The sequence below is a fragment of the Vigna unguiculata genome, chromosome 11 (genome assembly GCF_004118075.2).
Source record: "Vigna unguiculata cultivar IT97K-499-35 chromosome 11, ASM411807v1, whole genome shotgun sequence".
In the NCBI taxonomy this organism is placed as follows: Eukaryota; Viridiplantae; Streptophyta; class Magnoliopsida; order Fabales; family Fabaceae; genus Vigna; species Vigna unguiculata.
In genome coordinates, this window is record NC_040289.1 from 2645536 (window position 1) to 2665820 (window position 20285).

The window sequence follows — 20285 nt, forward strand, 5'->3', positions numbered from 1 at the left end:
TTTCTTAAAGCTAAAAAAATTCTCTTTCTTCTTCTAGTTTCTTAAATTCATAGAATGTAAATGTTTATAAATGCAAATCGAATATTAACTCACACACACATTAGGGATGATATTAGATTGTTGTTTGATTCGACTATTTAATTATTGAAATTTATCTTTTAACACGTATCATCTTGTTTTATATAGATGATTAAGTCACATAGATATAAGTTCTTACACACTATGACATGGGTAGATGCATGACTTGAGTTGTATTGAACTTATACCAATCTTTTCCTTAGATTGCTTGTAAATAAAATAAAAGTCTTGAATGTTGGATCAAAGGTTAGTGAGACATATTTGAAGTGTGTCTTCTGGTAGACGCAAGTTGATATTTCACTTGTTGAATATATTTTATGTATAATCTCATACATATATTTATTATATGTTGAATTTTGAATGAAAAATATATTATAATTTGTTAATTAAAATTCATCTTTAGATCTATATATTCTTAAAACAATTTTTTTCTTAAAATATATAACTTTTCATGGGAAATATTGGTCCATTAAGAGAGAAAATTGATATTTAATGACAAAAAAAAAATTGTTTTTTAAAGTATTAAATTTATTATCAGCCCATTATAATAATGATTACATAAATATAAATAAAATGTTATTGTTGTGGTTGATGTTACGGTGATTAAAGATCTTATGGAGTTTTAATTAGGTTGCATATTCTTCAAAGTTGTCTTTGTTTTGATTCCGTGTTGGCAAAGTTTTCTTATGGTCATTGTCGTGGTAATAAGTCAGAGATAGTGCTTTTGCGTCTTGATTAGGTTTCTTCTGTGACGGACTTGGTATATATTGAATTTATATTTTACAATAATAATCATTTATAAATTCTTGTTTAATACAATACCAAATATAAAAAAAGTACCACTTTAATATATAAATTTTTTTAAAAGAGGTATTAAAATATATGTTTCATTCAATTTTAAGTTCCTAGAAATTTTAAGTTGTTAATTGAGTATTTACCGCTAGATTTTGGTAGATTTTTTTGTTAGTTAAGTGATATGATTATAAATTGAATGATATGACATTTATTTTGTCTCGTTATCTTTTGTGCATAAATTATGTAATTTTATAATTATATAATTTTGTAATTCTTTAATTTTATAACTTTTTTACCTATAAATATCAATAGTTAGTTTTTTGGTCGGTGCATAAATTTGAATCCACGATCTTTTTCATTTTTTCTATATCAACCTGAACTCTTCTAAATATTATTGGGAGACTTGAACTCAGTACCTCTCACGACCTCTCCCTTCCAAATTTGTAATTTTATTCTTTTATAATATTATGACTATATAAGAACAAATTTATATCTCCGTTATTTAGAGTCAAGTAATGAAGAGAGGACTTCCACATATAACTATGTTGACTTAAGACAGTGATACTATTTGATCGGAATATACATGTATAATCAAATCCAAGTGATACTTTCTATACTGTATCATGTTTGATATAATCATTTTTTGAGCAAATAATTGAAGCAACTGCAGGGTTATTATGGTGGGAAAAAAACTACACCTGAGATCAATATGCTATGGTTTCCACTTGTTGCTGTTGCTGAGTTTCAGACCACATGTTACGAAGGCACAAACACCCATTTTTGTGGGAAGCAACTGCCAAAACACAACCCAGCAGCCTCTCAACAGTGTATACCAAACAAATCTTGAGGAAATGCTCAGATGGGCATCTTCAGATGCAGCCACAAGCAAAGGTTATAACTACAAAAGCATAGGCAACAACAGTCCTGTGTATGGCCTCTATGATTGTCGTGGTGATGTTGTCGGATACTTTTGTCAATTCTGTGTCTCTACTGCTGCCAAAGAAGCCCCTCAGCGCTGCCCCAACAGGGTCTCTGCTATGGTTTGGTATGACTTTTGCGTTCTAAGATACTCCAATGAGAGCTTTTATGGGACTGTTTTAACAAATCCGTCATGGCATGCTCTTGGAGAGAAAAACATATCCAATATGGAAGATATTCAGAAAGGTAATGATTTTATGAGAAGTTTGATCAGAAAAGCAACTAAGGAGACTAACCAGTTGTTTTATATGGATGTCTTTAATTTGAGTTCCACTGAGAGAAGATATGGCTTGGTGCAATGTTCTAGAGATCTCACAAATGAAGGGTGCACACAGTGTTTGGAGACCATATTAGCCCAAGTTGCCAAATGTTGTGAACATAAATTGGGATGGTCGATTTGGACCGGAAGTTGTGTGATAAAGTATGACGATTATATGTTCTACCAAACATCTTTAGTTGCTGAACCTAATCTTCATATAGGTGATTCATTGATCTTCTTAGTTCTCAGATTTTGTGAGAATTATCATTGTATTGATTTGAGAAAAACGTACTATAGAAAGAGAAGAAACAGAGCTTATATAAAACTCTGTATAACAGAAAAAAACCTGATACAAAAACTGATGTGTAACCGCTATAACCATAAGAAAAACTATCTAGTAATAGATGTTAGAGTAACACTTTTTTCACTTCTTCTACTGTAAATTGGAATAGTAGTGACTTTCTATGACACAGGTAATACTTGTTTGTTTATTTATTGAAGTTGATTTCTTGGGAAAATGAATTATTCTACTTTTATATTGTTGCAGCTAAACAAGGGGGCAATAATAGGTCAAAAATCTTGATTATTAGCTTCAGTGTGACGGGGTCAATAACTGTACTATGTTTGAGTGTATATTGGTGGTGGTGTAGAACTAGAAAAGGTAATTTCCTTGAACAATACATGACTATTTTTTTGATGGCTTATTTGCCATCCCGTATTCAAATATGGTTATTTAGTTCACACAAGAACTCGCAAACATGACTATGTAGATGGGCTGATATCTCGTGTCGTTCGTCTATCATCATATCACAATGTTCAAACTGAGGAAACACTGAATTCAGACCTTCCTACTATACCATTAATCACAATTCTACAAAGTACTGATAACTTTTCTGAAGTATCAAAACTGGGAGAAGGTGGATTTGGCCCAGTATACAAGGTTTTAATGATTTAGAATTTTGGATTTGGATTTTTATTTTTGTCATCTTTCATTATGCTTCTATTGATTGATCTCTATGTTTATCAGGGAATTCTGCCAGATGGAAGACAAATTGCAGTTAAAAGGCTGTCAAAATTTTCTGGTCAAGGTTCAGAGGAGTTCAATAATGAAGTAATGTTTATAGCTAAACTCCAGCATCGCAACCTTGTGAGACTTCTTGCATGTTGCTTGGAGGAAAATGAAAAGATACTAGTTTATGAATATTTGCCTAATAAAAGCCTCGACTTTCACCTGTTTGGTATGTTCTTACACAGCTTCATAGCTTCAATGAAAAGTACAAATGCTTGCTCAGCAATTTTTTCTTTGCAATTTTAGGTTTAAAAATAGAAGTTACTCTTGATTCACAAGTCAAGTGGTTCTATTATGAGCTTTAAAGTACTTCATGTATATGGGGTACTATTGATTTTAAGAATAAAAATAGCAAGATTGGGTGTTCTTACCTGAATTTACCGAGGAGTCTTCGAGTTGAGTCAACGCTCTCTCTAGAAGTCGGGCTCCAACTAATGAGTATTTTGCACTGAGCTCCAAGGGAGGTCAGAGGGAAGATCTAGCTGCTGCATAAAACTTTTTGATGCTAAAGTAATTAGAGAGTATGGACTAAGTTTAAAGAGTGTTTAATATTGAATAGTGTGTTTACTCCCTGTATCATAGAGTGTATATATAGGATAAATTGATCCATGAGTTTTGTTAACAACTTATATAGGATAAAAATAATAATAACAGAGAGATAATATAATGATAATGTAACTGGTAATTAATAAACTCTGGTTGGACCAGTGCAATCCGGACTTTAGCATAATCATGCAATGAATAATCATGTTATAGATAATCTTTAAGGATAAAATACTAAATTCTTTTCCTAGGCTAAGGCCAAATCTCATTTGGTATTTGGTAGATTTTGCTTCAAATACTGTATTGTTGCTCAATTTCGTCTCTGTTATTGTGTTGTCAGATAATGAGAGAAAAAAGCATTTTGATTGGAAATTAAGATTAAGCATTATCAATGGAATAGCAAGAGGTATTTTATACCTTCACGAGGATTCTCGACTTAAAGTAATTCACAGAGATCTCAAAGCTAGCAATGTTCTATTAGACCCTGAAATGAATCCCAAAATATCAGATTTTGGATTGGCAAGGACATTTGAAAAAGGACAGAACCAGGCAAATACAAAACGAGTAATGGGCACTTAGTAAGTTTTACTCATACCAAACATTTCTTAAACAGTAAGTAATTTAGAAAAAATAAATCTTTGTTTCCCTACACATTGACATGCCAAATAATAAAGCTCTATTGATTTGCAATAGTGGATACATGGCTCCTGAGTATGCTATGGAAGGATTGTTTTCAGTGAAATCTGATGTTTTCAGCTTCGGAGTTCTAGTTCTAGAAATCATTTGCGGGAGAAAGAATAGCGGATTCTATCTCTCAGAGCATGGTCAGACTCTTCTGTTGTATGTAAGTCTCCTCAGTTATATATGGCCAACAAACTGTTCAACAGTTCTAGTTAATGCTTAAAAATATTAACAAACTACAAAATACTTGTAGGCTTGGAGAATATGGTGTGAAAGAAAATGTTTGCAAATGATGGATCCAACACTGGAAAAATCCTTTGTAGGAAGTGAAGTTGAGAGATGCATACAGATTGGTTTGTTGTGTGTTCAAGAAGATGCAAAAGATAGACCAACCATGTCTGATGTTGTTGTAATGTTGGCAAGTGACGCAATGACCCTTCTAGAACCCAAGCACCCACCATTTTCAGTTGGAAGAACGACCTTAGAGGAGTTCTCTACATCAAAAAGTTCCAAGAATCTTTCCATTAATGATGCAACAACCTCTATTACTATACCGAGGTAATGAACATTTTTGTATTTGATTTCATTTATTCTCCTCATGGGACATTGCATGTCACCTCACAAGTCGTCAGCACCAACACACCACCATGGCAGCTTAGTCACAGTTCCATTATCAATATTGTACTCTCTTAAGGTGCAAGCTGAAGAAAAAGCTGATGTACATTTCATATACAACAATGTTTGAGAAAAAAAAAGAGGCAAATATCCATGTATGTTTAAGGTGAAATGGAAACTAAATACCTGTCAGTAATAAATATAGCCCAATATTTGTTCCTAAAAATAGAAAGGAAAGAAGAATTGCAATGAGAAGAAAACAGCCTCAAACTCATATGCCATGACAACCCATTAATAAGATATAAGATAATACTTACGATTCCAACACGGCAAGGTAACTCGGATATAAAGCTCTTAATAAAGAATTTCAAATCCCCAAATTTGCAGCGATGAAAGAATCATTTCACTCATTTTGTAATAAGCATCACCATATCCTCGTTTTTCTTTGCAAATCCATGGCCTTTCTGCTCCATGGCTCTCCCAAGCATTTTCACAAACAGGCCACATCCACCACCAACTCATTCTTGTTTGAGTGATAACAAAAAAACAAAATGTCATTATTAATGTGTGAAGTTGTTATATTTTCCAAGAAAGAGACTCCTAGTTCCTATGGGCATGCACGTGCACTAATCATTTGAGGTGAACCAAAAAAGTTGTAGAAAACAAATACCCTTCAGAGAATCAAATTGTACAGAACCTTAGCTGCATCATCTTGTGAACTGCAGCGACTTACATATATCTTCTTGATGGTTTTAAAATCGACTATAGAAAACCAGCATTGGTTTATTCTGACAACCATTCAACCAGACAAACTATTTCTAATCAAGTTCACATGAAAGAATCTCATACATTCAAAAACTAAATTGGTTGTTTATCCTTTTTTTCATTATTATTGTGTTGTTGTTGTCCTTTTTCTATTATAAAACAAGGTTAAATGACTAAATTTTACTAAAATGAATGAGATGCTCACAGTTTAATCTTAAAAAAAAGAAGGAAAATTTTCATATAGTACTGAATGTATAATAAATACAAAGTGGTACCTGAAAATTTGTAGCTTCAAGTTTGAAATTAACGTAACAGAAGACTTGTTTGTCTCCAAAAAAATCTCATACGACTATTTTTCCGTTCTCATCAAATATGGTCGAAATAGAATTTCTCTTTTTCTTTACAAAAACTCTCTCAATTATTTGTTTTTCTTACTCTCAAACAGAATTCTCAAATTAAATAGAATAGAATCAAATAATTTTCATATATATATATATATATATATATATATATATATATATATATATATATATATATATATATATATATATATACTTACCATGTTTATAACTGGGTCGTTATATAATCCAAATTCCGACATTCAATTTTTTTCTTTTTTTCTTTTTGACATATTGTTGCAAGAATGAAGTTTAAAATTCGGTTTTCATAAACCAAATTTTGACTATGAAGTATTCCGTTTGAAAAAAAAACAAAAGAATTAACGGTGTTAATTACTTGGGAGAAAGTTTCCACATATTGCAGATAAGAGGGTAATACTATTTGATCAGAATAGACATGGTCAAATGCATTAGTTGGTCTAATCAAATGCATTACTTGGTATAATGTTTTGATTTTTATATAATCAACATCTGAGTAAGTCTTTAAGGCAAACTGCAGATATGGTGGAGAAAAATCTACACCTGAGATTAATATGCTATGGTTTTTTCTTACTGTTGAGTTTCAGACCACGTGTAACGAAGGCACAAACACCGATTTTTGTGGGAAGTAATTGCCAAAACACAACCCAACAACCTCTCAGCAGTGTATACCAAACAAATCTTGAGAGAATGCTCAGATGGGTATCTTCAGATGCATCAACAGGCAAAGGTTATAACTACAAAAGCATAGGAAACAACAGTCCTGTGTATGGTCTCTATGAATGTCGTGGTGACGTGGGTAGATACTTTTGTCAATTCTGTGTCTCTACGGCTGCCAAAGAAGCCCCTCACCGCTGCACCAATAGGGCCTCTGCTATGGTTTGGTATGATTTTTGCATTTTAAGGTACTCCAATGAGAACTTTTTCGGAACTGTTTTAACAAACCGATCATGGCATTCTCTTGGAGACAAAAATATATCTAACAAGGAAGATATTCAGAAAGGTGATGATTTTTTGAGAAGTTTGATCAGAAAAGCAACTAAGGGTACTACTAATCAGTTGTTTTATATGGATGTCTTTAATTTGAGTTCTACTGAGAGAAGGTATGGTTTGGTGCAATGCACTAGAGATCTCACAAATGAAGGGTGCAGACAGTGCTTGGAGACCATATTAGCACAAGTTGCAAAATGTTGTGAACATAAATTGGGATGGATGATTTGGACCGGAAGTTGTTTCATAAAGTATGATGATCACATGTTTTACCAAAAATCTTCAGTTGCTGAGCCTAATCTGCAAATAGGTGATTCATCGATCTTACAGTAACACTTTTTTCACTTGTTCTTTTGTAAAATGAGTAGTAATCACTTTCTATGACAGGTGATTCTTGTTTGTTTATTTAATGAAGTTGATTTCTTTGAAATATTAATTATTCTTCTTTTATCTTGTTACACCTAAACAAGGGGGCAATAATAGGTCAAAAATCTTGACTATTAGCTTCAGTGTGACGGGGTCAATAACTGTTCTATGTTTGAGCGTATATTGGTGCAGGAATAGAACTAGGAAAGGTAATTTCCCTGAACAATAAATGACTACTTTTTTGATGGCTTATTTGCCATCCCATACTCAAATATGATTATTTAGTTCACACAATAACTCACAAACTTGACTATGTAGATGGGTTGATAACTCGTGCCATTCGTCTATCATCATATCACAATATTCAAACTGAGGATACACTGAATCCAGACCTTCCTACTATCCCATTAATCACTATTCTACAAAGTACTGATAAGTTCTCTGAAGTATCAAAACTGGGGGAAGGTGGATTTGGCCCAGTGTACAAGGTTTTAATGATTTGGACTTCTGGATATAGATTATTTATTTTTATCATCTTTCAATATGCTTTTATTGATTGATCGCTATGTGTGTCAGGGAATTCTGCCAGATGGAAGACAAATTGCAGTTAAAAGGCTGTCAAAATTTTCTGGTCAAGGTTCAGAGGAGTTCAATAATGAAGTAATGTTTATAGCTAAACTCCAGCATCGCAACCTTGTGAGACTTCTTGCATGTTGCTTGGAGGAAAATGAAAAGATACTAGTTTATGAATATTTGCCTAATAAAAGCCTCGACTTTCACCTCTTTGGTATGTTGTTACACAGCTTCATAGCTTCAATGAAAAGTACAAATGCTTGCTCTGCAATATTTTCTTTGCAATTTTAGGTTTAAAAATAGAAGTTATTCTTGATTCACATGTCAAGTGGCTCTATTATGAGCTTTAAAGTACTTCATGTATATGGGGTACTATTGATTTTAAGAATAAAAATAGCAAGACTGGGTGTTCTTAACGGAATTTACCAAGGAGTCTTCGAGTTGAGTCTGTTAGGTAAACTTAAATGTGGGTAGTTGGTAGTTGGAAGGTGTGTAGTTGGTAGTTGGAAGGTGGGTAGTTAGAAGTTGTTGTATTAATTGTGAGTTAGGTAGTAGTTATATTTAATGAATGTAGTTGAAGGGTAATGTCCAAAGGCCTATAAAAGGACCATGTAGTGCTTCATTTTCAAGACACAACAAAATCTGAATACAAAGAGTGTTTATCTAGAGAGACTTGTTTGTCAACAAATTGGCATCAGAGCTTGAGAGCCTGAGTGTTTGAGTAAGTTAGAGAGTTTGATCGAGATGGCCAGCTTAGCTAACAGCATGCCCCTGCCGAAGTTATCAAAAGGCGTCAGCTATGATAACTGGAGTCTGCAAATGAAGGCTCTCTTTGGTTCCCAAGAAGTATGGGAGGTGGTCGAAAATGGGCACCAAGAACCAGAGGATGTTGGAGAAATGACGATAGCCCAGATTGCTACGTTAAAAACAACACGAGCAAAAGACAAAACGGCTTTGTACGTGCTGTACCGAGCTGTTGATGAGTCCGGCTTTGAGAAGATAGCAAATGCTACGTCTTCAAAAGAAGCGTGGGATATTCTGGAAAAGGCATACAAAGGGGATAACCGTGTGAAGCAAGTTCGGCTTCAAACTCTCAGAGGCGAGCATGAAAGGATGAGGATGAAGGAAGATGAAGGGGTTGCCGAGTACGTCTCCCGAGTTGAGACCGTAGCGAATCAGCTCGGTAGAAATGGAGAGACGCTGCCCGCTTGCCGAGTGGTGGAAAAAATCTTGAGGTCATTAACCGACGACTTCGAGAATATAGTTTGCGCAATAGAGGAATCAAAGGACTTGACAGCGCTCTCGGTGGAAGAGCTTGCTGGGTCGCTTGAAGCGCATGAGCAGCGGAGAAGGAAAAAGAAGGAGGAGTCCCTTGATCAAGCACTCCAAGCAAAGGCAACCATTAGGGAGAAAAAGGTTCCTTATACTCAAAACACTCGAGGCCGAGGTGGTAGAGGCAGAGGAGGATATGAAAGAGGTCAAGAACAGGTCAGCCAACAAAACTGGCGTGGCCGAGGACAAGCTGGAGGTCGTGGTGGTAGCGGCCGAGGCGGTCAGTCGAACAACTCAGGAGTTGAGTGCTTCAAATGTGGTAAGTACGGTCATTTTGCTAAAGACTGCTACTCAGGAGTCAAATGTTACAATTGTGGGAAGGTTGGACATTTCGCGAAGGATTGCCGATCTGAAATCAAGAAGGAAACGAACTTCCTTTCTGAGGACGCTGAGGAAGAAAGAATATTGATGATGTCCAGGAGATCAGGTGCCGAGCTAAGTCCGAGTTGTTCTGACAACTCAGTTTGGTACCTTGATACAGGAGCAAGCAACCACATGTGTGGGGACGAGAATCTTTTTAAGGAGCTCACCAAAGTTGACACTGGACACGTATCATTTGGAGATGCATCAAAGGTGGCAGTAAAAGGTCGGGGTACAATCTGGTACCTACAGAAGAACAACCAAGTTGGAGAAATCAGAGATGTGTACTATGTACCCGATCTCAAGAGCAATATATTGAGCATGGGCCAGCTGATGGAGAAAGGCTACTCGGTTCTGATGAAAGATCGAGTACTATACTTGAAAGATAAGTCAGATCGATTGATTGCCCGTGTAGAGATGAAGAAGAACAGGATGTACAAGCTGGACTTGAAAATAGTCCAAGAGAGGTGCTTGAAACTTGACGTGAAGGATGAAGCTATGATGTGGCACTTCCGGTTTGGCCACTTACATTTTGGTGGGCTAGCTGAGTTGGTGAAAAAGGAGATGGTGCGAGGACTCCCGACTGTGGAGTTTGAAAAGAAATTCTGTGAAGAGTGCGTGCTCGGGGAGCATCCAAGGACCTCATTTCCGAGGACTGCCGAGTACCGGGCAAAGGAACAACTCAGATTAATTCACACAGACATTTGTGGACCAATTACCCCTGAATCTTTCAGTGGGAAAAGGTATTTCATTTCTTTCATAGATGATTTTTCAAGAAAAACATGGGTGTATTTTTTGAAGGAGAAATCCGAGGTGTTCCAAGTGTTTAAAAGGTTTAAAGCAATGGTTAAAAAGGAGACAGACATGCCTATCAAATCAGTTAGGTCTGACCGAGGAGGCGAGTTCATCTCATCCGAGCTCATGAAGTATTGTGAGGAGCAAGGAATAAGGAGATTTCTGACAACACCATACTCACCCCAACAGAATGGAGTAGCTGAGAGGAAAAATCGAACCATACTTGACATGGTTCGTACAATGTTGAAAAGCAAGAACTTGCCTAAGGAGTTCTGGGCGGAAGCAGTGCAATGTGCCATCTATGTGCAAAATAGATGTCCACATGCTAAGTTGAACAAAAAGACACCGCAAGAAGTCTGGAGTGGAAGAAAGCCGAGTGTGTCTCACCTCAAAGTGTTTGGCAGCATTCACTAGTGCATTTTAGAGTTTTTACATCGCAGTATATGCCTCGGTTCCTGTATACCCGCTGCATATAAACATGCGGTGGCATTTTTGTAATTAAATGCACCTTTTATGCCTCGGTTGTTATACTAACCGAGGCATATAGCTTAAAAAAAATTGCGAATTCGCGCTGTTCACAAAATTTGAAATTTTTTAACTGTTTTTATGCCTCGGTTACCACAGAACCGAGGCCTAATAGCTTTTTTGCTTTAGGTTTTTTTTACCCGATGCAGTTACTTGGCTGTATTTTTTTTTTTGTTTTAATTCACTGATAGAATATGCCTCGGTTCTTTTATAACCGAGGCAGTATGTAAGACAATATGCCTCGGTTTCGAATTAACCGAGGCAGTATGGCTTCGTGGGTTTAAAAAACCCTAAATCCTTTTGCAGCCGCGCAAACCATCACGATTTTCTTCTTCTTCGAGCATCCCCACACCACATCCAAATCTTTTCTTCTTCTTCCACTACACCCCAGTCGTGATTGAAGCCGCTGCTCGGGTCACTGTCTCGACCTCATTTTTTCCTTTTTTCGCGAGCGCTCCTTCGTTCTTGTGTTCTGTGTGCGAGGCTCCGCATCTTGTCCTCCAAACACGAGTCACTCTCTCGCAAGCTTCTCGTGCTTCCGAAGCCACCGGTGATGACGCCAACCGCTACCGGAAGTGTCGCCGGCCTCCGTTGCGTTCCAAGCCTCTCATTCTTCTTCTCGTGCGAGCCACGCTAAGTCTGGAACACCGCGAGCCCCGCTGTCGCGCCCCCAGTCGTGATTGAAGCCGCTGCTGCTCAGCCTGTTTGAAGTCCGACCCGCTGCCGGCGATGCCGCTGGCGATTTTCTCTCTTCTCTGCTTCTCCGTTTCAATTTGTGCTTGGGTGTGAATGATTGGGAAACAGATTCGTATTTGGGTGTGAATGGAGATTCTCGATTTTTTTACTTGAAGATGGTTTAAAAGGGTTGATGGTGGTTTGTTTGGAGAGGGAGATTGGGGAATTTGTGAAAAGGGGTGGGAGTGGGGAAGAGGTGGTGGGTGTGAAGTTGAAGGACTTGGAGCAGCAACCCTTCATTCCGCCTGCACCGCCGCTGCTCCGTCGAAATTTTTTTTTTATTTCTGATACACGATTAGGCCTCGGTTGGAGAAACCGAGGCAGTAACTACTTTTTCTACCTCGGGTTAATAACCGAGGCATAAACGAGAGTCTTTTTACCTCGGCAGTATATGCCTCGGGTGCGAACCCGAAGCCAAAAGTGCAAAATAACCGCTGTCGTTTGCCTTCCCTGTACTAGTGATTGCTTATGGTCATGTTCCAGCTCAACAAAGGACCAAACTTGAAGATCGGAGCAAGAAGTACGTGTTTATTGGGTACGATGAAAAAACCAAGGCGTATAGGTTGTTCAACCCAATAACAAAGAAGGTGATTATGAGCCGAGATGTTCAAGTTGATGAAGAGAGCGAGTGGAAGTGGAACAACTCGGAGAAGGAGTCTAGAAGCTTGGAAGTAGATACACCACCAGCTGTGAGAGATCATGAGACTTCTGATGAAGAAGATGAACCTCTACAGCCTAGAGCGCGAAGCCTGCAAGACATATACAACTCGACTGACGAAGTACATGTTGTATGTTTCTTGGCAGATTCGGAAGACTTGAGCTTTGAAGAGGCCGTACAGGAGGAAAAGTGGCAAATGGCAATGAATGAAGAGATCGGAGCAATCGAACGCAACAACACGTGGGAGCTAACCGATCTGCTCAAAGGAGCTCGGCCTATTGGCGTAAAGTGGGTGTTTAAGAAGAAAACAAATGCTGAAGGAGAAGTTGAGCGATATAAAGCTCGACTCGTAGTGAAGGGGTACAAGCAGAAGGAAGGAATAAACTATGATGAAGTATTCGCTCCAGTGACGAGGATGGAAACAATCAGATTGTTGATTTCCTTAGCAGCTCAACACAGATGGACAATCTTGCAGATGGATGTGAAGTCAGCATTTCTGAATGGAGTCTTGGAAGAGGAAGTATATGTTGAACAACCACTTGGATACATGCGAAGAGGCGAAGAGAAGAAAGTCCTGAGATTGAAGAAGGCACTTTATGGCCTGAAGCAAGCTCCACGAGCATGGAATGAAAGAATCGACACTTACTTCAAGAAGAATGGGTATGAGCAGTGCCCTTATGAACATGCTCTTTACATAAAGAAGAAAGGAGAAGATGTGATGTTCATTGCCCTCTATGTCGATGATCTTATCTTCACAGGGAATAATGCTGAGCTAATTGAAGCATTTAAAGAAGTGATGAAGAAGGAGTTCGAGATGACCGACTTAGGTCTTATGAAGTATTTCCTTGGTTTGGAAGTCATTCAAGGGAAGGACGGTATCTTTGTGTCGCAGGAAAGGTATGCTGAGGAGGTCTTAAAGAAGTTCAAGATGACAAGTTGCAACCCGGTTTCCACCCCTATGGAACCTGGCACAAAACTTTCTAAGTATGCAGATGGAGACCGAGTTGATGCGAGCAAATACCGAAGTCTGATTGGAAGTCTCAGGTATCTTACAAATACTAGACCAGATTTAATGCTGAGTGTTGGAATAGCAAGTCGGTATATGGAGGAACCAAGGTATACTCATTGGAAGGCCTTAAAGAGAATTCTAAGGTATGTGAGAGGAACTGTGTCACTTGGTCTGATGTATACCAGGACAGATGATTACCGACTAGTCGGCTACTCAGACAGTGATTGGTGTGGAGATGTTGATGACCGGAAAAGTACGTCTGGATATGTATTCTTCATGGGGAGCACGGCGTTCACCTGGCTTTCAAAGAAACAGCCCATTGTAACACTGTCAACATGTGAAGCAGAGTACGTTGCAGCATCCTGGAGTGTCTGCCATGCAGTTTGGCTTAGAAACCTTCTAAGTAAACTGAAATTGAAGCAAGAAAAGGGGACTGTGATCCGAGTTGATAACAAGTCGGCCATTGAATTGGCAAAGAACCCGGTCAATCATGAGAGAAGCAAGCACATTGATGTTCGATTTCACTTCATCCGAGAACAAGTGAAAGAAGGAAATGTAGAGTTGGAGCACGTTGAAAGTCGTGCACAAGCTGCAGATATGTTTACAAAGCCGCTGCCATCCTCTCTGTTTGAGAACAACAAGATGATACTTGGAATGAAGGACAAGAAGAGCATTTAAGTTTATGGGGGGATTTTGTTAGGTAAACTTAAATGTGGGTAGTTGGTAGTTGGAAGGTGTGTAGTTGGTAGTTGGAAGGTGGGTAGTTAGAAGTTGTTGTATTAATTGTGAGTTAGGTAGTAGTTATATTTAATGAATGTAGTTGAAGGGTAATGTCCAAAGGCCTATAAAAGGACCATGTAGTGCTTCATTTTCAAGACACAACAAAATCTGAATACAAAGAGTGTTTATCTAGAGAGACTTGTTTGTCAACAGAGTCAACCCTCTCTCTAGAAGTCGGGCTCCAACTAATGAGTATTTTGCACTGAGCTCCAAGGGAGGTCAGAGGGGAGATCTAGCTGCTGCATAAAACTTTTTGATGCTAAAGTAATTAGAGAGTATGGACCGAGTTTAAAGAGTGTTTAATATTGAATAGTGTGTTTACTCATAGAGTGTATATATAGGATAAATTGATCCATGAGTTTTGTTAACAACTTATATAGGATAAAAATAATAATAACAGAGAGATAATATAATGATAATGGTAACTGGTAATTAATAAACTTGGGTTGGACCAGTGCAATCCGGACTTTAGCATAATCATGCAATGAATAATCATGTTATAGATCATCTTTAAGGATAAAATACTAAATTTATTTTCCTAGGCTAAGGCCAAATCTCATTTGGTATTTGATAGATTTTGCTTCAAATAATGTATTGTTGCTAAATTTCGTCTCTGTTATTGTGTTGTCAGATAATGAGAGAAAAAAGCATTTTGATTGGAAATTAAGATTAAGCATTATAAATGGAATAGCAAGAGGTATTTTATACCTTCACGAGGACTCTCGACTTAAAGTAATTCACAGAGATCTCAAAGCTAGCAATGTTCTATTAGACCCTGAAATGAATCCCAAAATATCAGATTTTGGACTGGCAAGGACATTTGAAAAAGGACAGAACCAGGCAAATACAAAACGAGTAATGGGCACTTAGTAAGTTTTACTCATACCAAACATTTCTTAAACAATAAGTAATTTAGAAACAATAAATCTTTGTTTCCCTACACGTTGACATGACAAATAATAAAGCTCTATTGATTTGCAATAGTGGATACATGGCTCCTGAGTATGCTATGGAAGGATTGTTTTCAGTGAAATCTGATGTTTTCAGCTTCGGAGTTCTAGTTCTAGAAATCATTTGCGGGAGAAAGAATAGCGGATTCTATCTCTCAGAGCATGGTCAGACTCTTCTGTTGTATGTAAGTCTCCTCAGTTATATATGGCCAACAAACTGTTCAACAGTTCTAGTTAATGCTTAAAAATATTAACAAACTACAAAATACTTGTAGGCTTGGAGAATATGGTGTGAAAGAAAATGTTTGCAAATGATGGATCCAACACTGGAAAAATCCTTTGTAGGAAGTGAAGTTGAGAGATGCATACAGATTGGTTTGTTGTGTGTTCAAGAAGATGCAAAAGATAGACCAACAATGTCTGATGTTGTTGTAATGTTGGCAAGTGACGCAATGGCCCTTCCAGAACCCAAGCATCCACCATTTTCAGTTGGAAGAACGACCTTAGAGGACTTCTCCACACCAAAAAGTTCCAAGAATCTTTCCATTAATGATGCAACAACCTCTATTACTATACCGAGGTAATGAACATTTTTGTATTTGATTTCATTTATTCTCCTCTTGTGACATTGAGTGTCACCTCACAAGTCGCCAGCACCAACACACCACCATGCCAGCCTCCAAATCTACACCGTAGTCACAGTTCCATTATCAATATTGTACTCTGTTAAGGTGCAAGCTGAAGAAAAAGCTGATGTACATTTCATATACAACAATGTTTGAGAGAAAAAAAAAAAGAGGCAAATATCCATGTATGTTTAAGGTGGAGTGAAAACTAAATACCTGTCAGTAATAAATATAGCCCAATATTTGTTCTTAAGAATAGAGAGGAAAGAAGAATTGCAATATAACCTCAAACTTATATGCCATGACAACCCATTAGTAAGAAAATACTTATAATTCCAACACGGCAAGGTAAATCCGGTATAAAGCTCTTAATAAAGAATTGCATATCCCCAAATTTGCAGCGACGAAAGACTCGTTTCATTCATTTTGTAATAAGCATCATCATATCCTCGTTTTTCTTTGCAAATCCATGGCCTTTCTGCTCCATGGCTCTCCCAAGCATTTTCACAAACAGGCCACATCCACCACCAACTCATTCTTGTTTGAGTGATAACAAAAAAACAAAATGTCATTATTAATGTGTGAAGTTGTTATATTTTCCAAGAAAGAGACTCCTAGTTCCTATGGGCATGCACGTGCACTAATATCATTTGAGGTGAACCAAAAAAGTTGTAGAAAACAAATACCCTTCAGAGAATCAAATTGTACAGAACCTTAGCTGCATCATCTTGTGAACTGCAGCGACTTACATATATCTTCTTGATGATTTTAAAATCGACTATAAAAAACCAGCATTCTTTTATTCTGACAACCATTCAACCAGACAAATTATTTCTAATCAAGTTCACATGAAAGAATCTCATACATTCAAAAACTAAATTGGTTATTTATCCTTTTTTTCATTGTTATTGTGTTGTTCTTGTCCTTTTTCTATTATAAAACAAGGTTAAATGACTAAATTTTACTAAAATGAATGAGATGCTCACAGTTTTATCTTAAAAAAAAGAAGGAAAATTTTCATATAGTACTGAAAGTGTAATAAATACAAAGTAGTACCTGAAAATTTGTAGCTTCAAGTTTGAAATTAACGTAACAGAAGACTTCTTTGTCTCCAAAAAACTCTCATACGACTATTTTTCCGTTCTCATCAAATATGGTCGAAATAGAATTTCTCTTTCTCTTTACAATGATTTGTAGCAATTCTTGAGAAGTAGTGATTAGATAACTCCTCCGAACTGAACATTGATTCATATTCTATCTGTCTCTCCTTGCAATGAATCACCGCCTTTCAAATTCCTTTGTTTTTCTACAGTTTGGTTCTCTCAATGGTCTTTGTTTTTCTACAGTTTGGTTCTCTCAATGGTAGTTGCTTTCTTCAATTTTTTAATTGTGTATTTATAGTTAAATGTATATTTTAATTTTTCAATTGTTAGTGTTTTCTCATCTCTGAGTTTCATGATTTGAGTGGGCACGTTCTCATGTCATGGCTGAAATTCCGGAAGATGTAGGACCGTTGGGTTTTAGTTTATTCATCAGATAACCGCCCAAATTGACTAGATGCAATAAAGTTACTACATATTATATTTCTTAGTTTTGCAAATATAGAATTTTCATCACTCCAAAATTGGAATTGTAAATTTCATTCTACAGTTTTCTAAAATTAGACAGCTACAGCTTCTTGGCCAGAAATCTATTGAATTAAAGCCATATCCAACAAAATACTCACTCATTATCTTTTGTCAATCCTTTATCTACCTAACTAAGCTGCACTCCCAATTTTCAAATCCTTCTCTTTGATTTCGCCACTCCTTTCCAACCATGCCTGTCCTTGAAACACTTGGTGGTGCTCTTTGTGGAGCTGTTCTTCAGGTGCTACTTGATAAGTTGGATTCTCATAAAGTTGTTGACTACTTTCGTGGGAGAAAGCTCGATGAGAAGCTGCTAAAATATTTGAGGAGGAAGTTGGTGTCCATCAATGCTGTCGTTGATGATGCAGAACTAAAGCAGTTCGTTGATACATATGTTAAATCGTGGCTTGATGAGGTCAGAGACGTGTTGTTTGACGCAGAGGATCTGCTGGATGAAATAGATTATGAATTCTCCAAAAGTGCATCAGAACTTGAATACAGGAGCAGTGCTAGTAAGGTAAGCAGTCTTGAATCCAAGCTGAAGGAAGTCGTAGACGACCTTGAATCTCTTTTAAACCAAAAGGATGATCTAGGTCTGAAAAATGCTGCTAGTGTTAGATCCGAATTGGGGAATAAAGTGTTAGAGAGAAAAAATGAATCCTCATCGTTGGTGGCTGAAGATGTTATTTATGGCAGAGATGATGACAAAGAAATTATCCTTAATTGGCTGACATCAGACAGTAACAATCATAACCGGTTGTCAATACTTTCTATTGTGGGTATGGGTGGGATGGGTAAGACCACAATTGCCCAACATGTATACAATGACCCAAAGATGAAAGAAGTTAGATTTGATGAAAAAGCTTGGGTTTGTGTTTCTGATGAATTTGATGTTTTGAAAGTATCAAAAGCAATTATTGGGGCTTTCACTAAAGTAAAAGATGATAGTGAAACCATAGAAATGGTTCATGGAAAATTGAAAGAAAAGTTGACTGGAAGGAAGTTTCTTCTTGTTCTAGATGATGTTTGGAATGAAGACCGAAAGGATTGGAAAACATTAAAAACTCCTCTTAGGTGTGGAGCTAAGGGAAGTAAAATTACACGCAGTCACAAAGTTGCTTCTATCATGCAATCAACCTACATACACCACCTAAAGCAATTAGATGAAGATCACAGTTGGCAAGTTTTTGCTAAACATGCATTCCAAGATGAAAACTCTAGATTGAATTATGAGTTGAAGGAGATTGGCATGAAGATCGTTGGAAAGTGCAAAGGATTACCTCTGGGCCTAGAAACGCTGGGATGTCTTTTACACACAAAATCATTTACTTCAGAGTGGGAAGGTGTATTGAGAAGCGAGATATGGGACTTAGCGATAGAAGAAAGTAAAATCATCCCAGCTTTGTTGTTGAGCTATTACCATCTTCCTTCTCATCTCAAGAGATGTTTCGCTTTTTGTGCATTATTCCCCAAAGACCATAAGTTTGACAAGGAGAGCTTAATTCTCTTATGGATGGCTCAAAATTTTCTACAATGCTCTCAACGAAGTAAGTCTCCAGAGGAAGTAGGTGAACATTACTTCAATGATCTATTATCCAGATCATTTTTTCAACCTTCACTGATATACAACTACCCATGTTTTGTCATGCACGACCTTCTCAATGATTTAGCAAAGTATGTTTCTGGTGAAATGTGTTTCAGGTTGGGAGTTGATAGAGCAGAAAGAGTACCAAAGACAATCCGTCACTTTTCCACTGTAATAGATCCTGTTCGATGTCATAAAAGTTTATGTGATGCTAAAGGGCTACGGACATTTATATCCATTCGGGGGGGCTGTGGGATGGCATTGCAAGAGTTGATCTCAAATTTCAAGTTCTTACGGCTGTTATCGTTGCCTTGGTGTTGTAACATAAAAGAGATGTCTGACAGTATAGGAAATCTTATACATCTCCGTTCATTAGACCTTTCAAATACAAAAATAAAAGAGGTGTCTGACACTTTAGGCAATCTTATATATCTCTGTTCATTAGACCTTTCAGGTACTCGAATAGAGAGACTTCCCAACTCAACCTATTTGCCCTGTAACTTGCAAGTGTTGAAACTGAACAAGTGTTTATATTTGAAAGAGTTGCCCTCGACTTTGCATGAACTCACCAATTTGTGCCGCCTTGAACTTGTGGGAACTACTTTAAGGAAGGATCCGCTGCATTTAGGAAAGTTGGAGAATCTTCAACTATGGATGGATAGGTTTGAGGTTGGCAAAAGTAATGAATCCATTATTCAACTAGGAGAAATTGATCTTCATGGAAAGCTGTCAATCAGAAATGTCGAAAATATTGTGAATCCTTGTGATGCATTGTTAGTGAATTTGAAGGATAAAACACATCTTAAATTGCTCCAAACTTTTTGCCTCACTGAAAGGGGCTTTGGGAACCAGCCCTTCCCTAGAATTTTTGTATATTGGCGATGTGGATGTGGAGCTTTTTCCGGGTGAAGGTTTGCTCCCAATCACTCTTACTATGCTAAGCATAAAGGATTGTCCAAATCTTAAGAAACTGGACTACAGGGGTCTCTGTCACCTCTCCTCTCTTCAGAAATTGGTTCTTCATAACTGTCTAACACTCCAATGCTTGCCAGAGGAGGGTTTGTCTGAATCTATTTCACAACTCATAATTGAAGACTGCCCATTCCTCAAACAGCGGTGCAAGAAAGAAGAAGGTGAAGACTGGGAAAAGATTGCTCACATTAAATACATATGGATTGACGGAAAACGAGTAAACATATTAGACAAAATACAA

The 20285-nt window shown here is 37.2% G+C and overlaps 3 protein-coding genes and 2 long non-coding RNA genes across 8 annotated transcripts; 3 read left to right on the top strand and 2 right to left on the bottom strand.

Moving 5' to 3' along the window:
- Positions 1-1430: 1430 nt before the first annotated feature.
- Positions 1431-16017, top strand: LOC114169207 (cysteine-rich receptor-like protein kinase 25). Of its 3 annotated transcripts, XR_003600845.1 has the most exons (8): positions 1431-2331; positions 2658-2771; positions 2881-3050; positions 3138-3348; positions 4063-4300; positions 4416-4566; positions 4657-5097; positions 15965-16017. XR_003600845.1 is itself a non-coding variant. In XM_028054250.1 (7 exons), exons 1-7 carry the CDS (start codon positions 1551-1553, stop codon positions 4963-4965), a joined length of 1974 nt encoding a protein of 657 aa, XP_027910051.1. In that variant the 5' UTR covers positions 1431-1550; the 3' UTR covers positions 4966-5196. The 3 variants fall into 3 exon arrangements, 2 of the variants coding, with proteins under 2 accessions (XP_027910051.1, XP_027910052.1); XM_028054250.1 differs by lacking the exon at positions 15965-16017 and having other exon boundaries at positions 4657-5196; XM_028054251.1 differs by lacking the exon at positions 15965-16017 and having other exon boundaries at positions 1431-2037; positions 4657-5196.
- On the bottom strand, positions 5031-5538 carry LOC114169212. Its single transcript, XR_003600847.1, has 3 exons — positions 5336-5538; positions 5205-5237; positions 5031-5116 (listed from the first exon to the last, which is right to left on the bottom strand). It is a non-coding gene; the product is annotated as an uncharacterized LOC114169212 (long non-coding RNA).
- Positions 6459-15888, top strand: LOC114169209 (cysteine-rich receptor-like protein kinase 10). Its single transcript, XM_028054253.1, has 7 exons — positions 6459-7456; positions 7602-7725; positions 7835-8004; positions 8093-8303; positions 14915-15152; positions 15268-15418; positions 15509-15888. The coding sequence occupies exons 1-7, from the start codon at positions 6683-6685 to the stop codon at positions 15815-15817; spliced, it is 1977 nt and encodes a 658-aa protein (XP_027910054.1). The 5' UTR covers positions 6459-6682; the 3' UTR covers positions 15818-15888.
- Positions 14437-17421, bottom strand: LOC114169211. The gene is made up of 4 exons (XR_003600846.1): positions 16916-17421; positions 15603-15918; positions 14992-15058; positions 14437-14532 (listed from the first exon to the last, which is right to left on the bottom strand). It is a non-coding gene; the product is annotated as an uncharacterized LOC114169211 (long non-coding RNA).
- A 70-nt stretch (positions 17422-17491) lies between these two features.
- On the top strand, positions 17492-20285 carry LOC114169205 (putative disease resistance RPP13-like protein 1). 2 transcript variants are annotated; one of them, XM_028054247.1, is made up of 2 exons: positions 17492-19034; positions 19189-19503. In XM_028054247.1, the coding sequence occupies exons 1-2, from the start codon at positions 17678-17680 to the stop codon at positions 19245-19247; spliced, it is 1416 nt and encodes a 471-aa protein (XP_027910048.1). In that variant the 5' UTR covers positions 17492-17677; the 3' UTR covers positions 19248-19503. The 2 variants fall into 2 exon arrangements, with proteins under 2 accessions (XP_027910048.1, XP_027910047.1); XM_028054246.1 differs by having other exon boundaries at positions 17492-20285.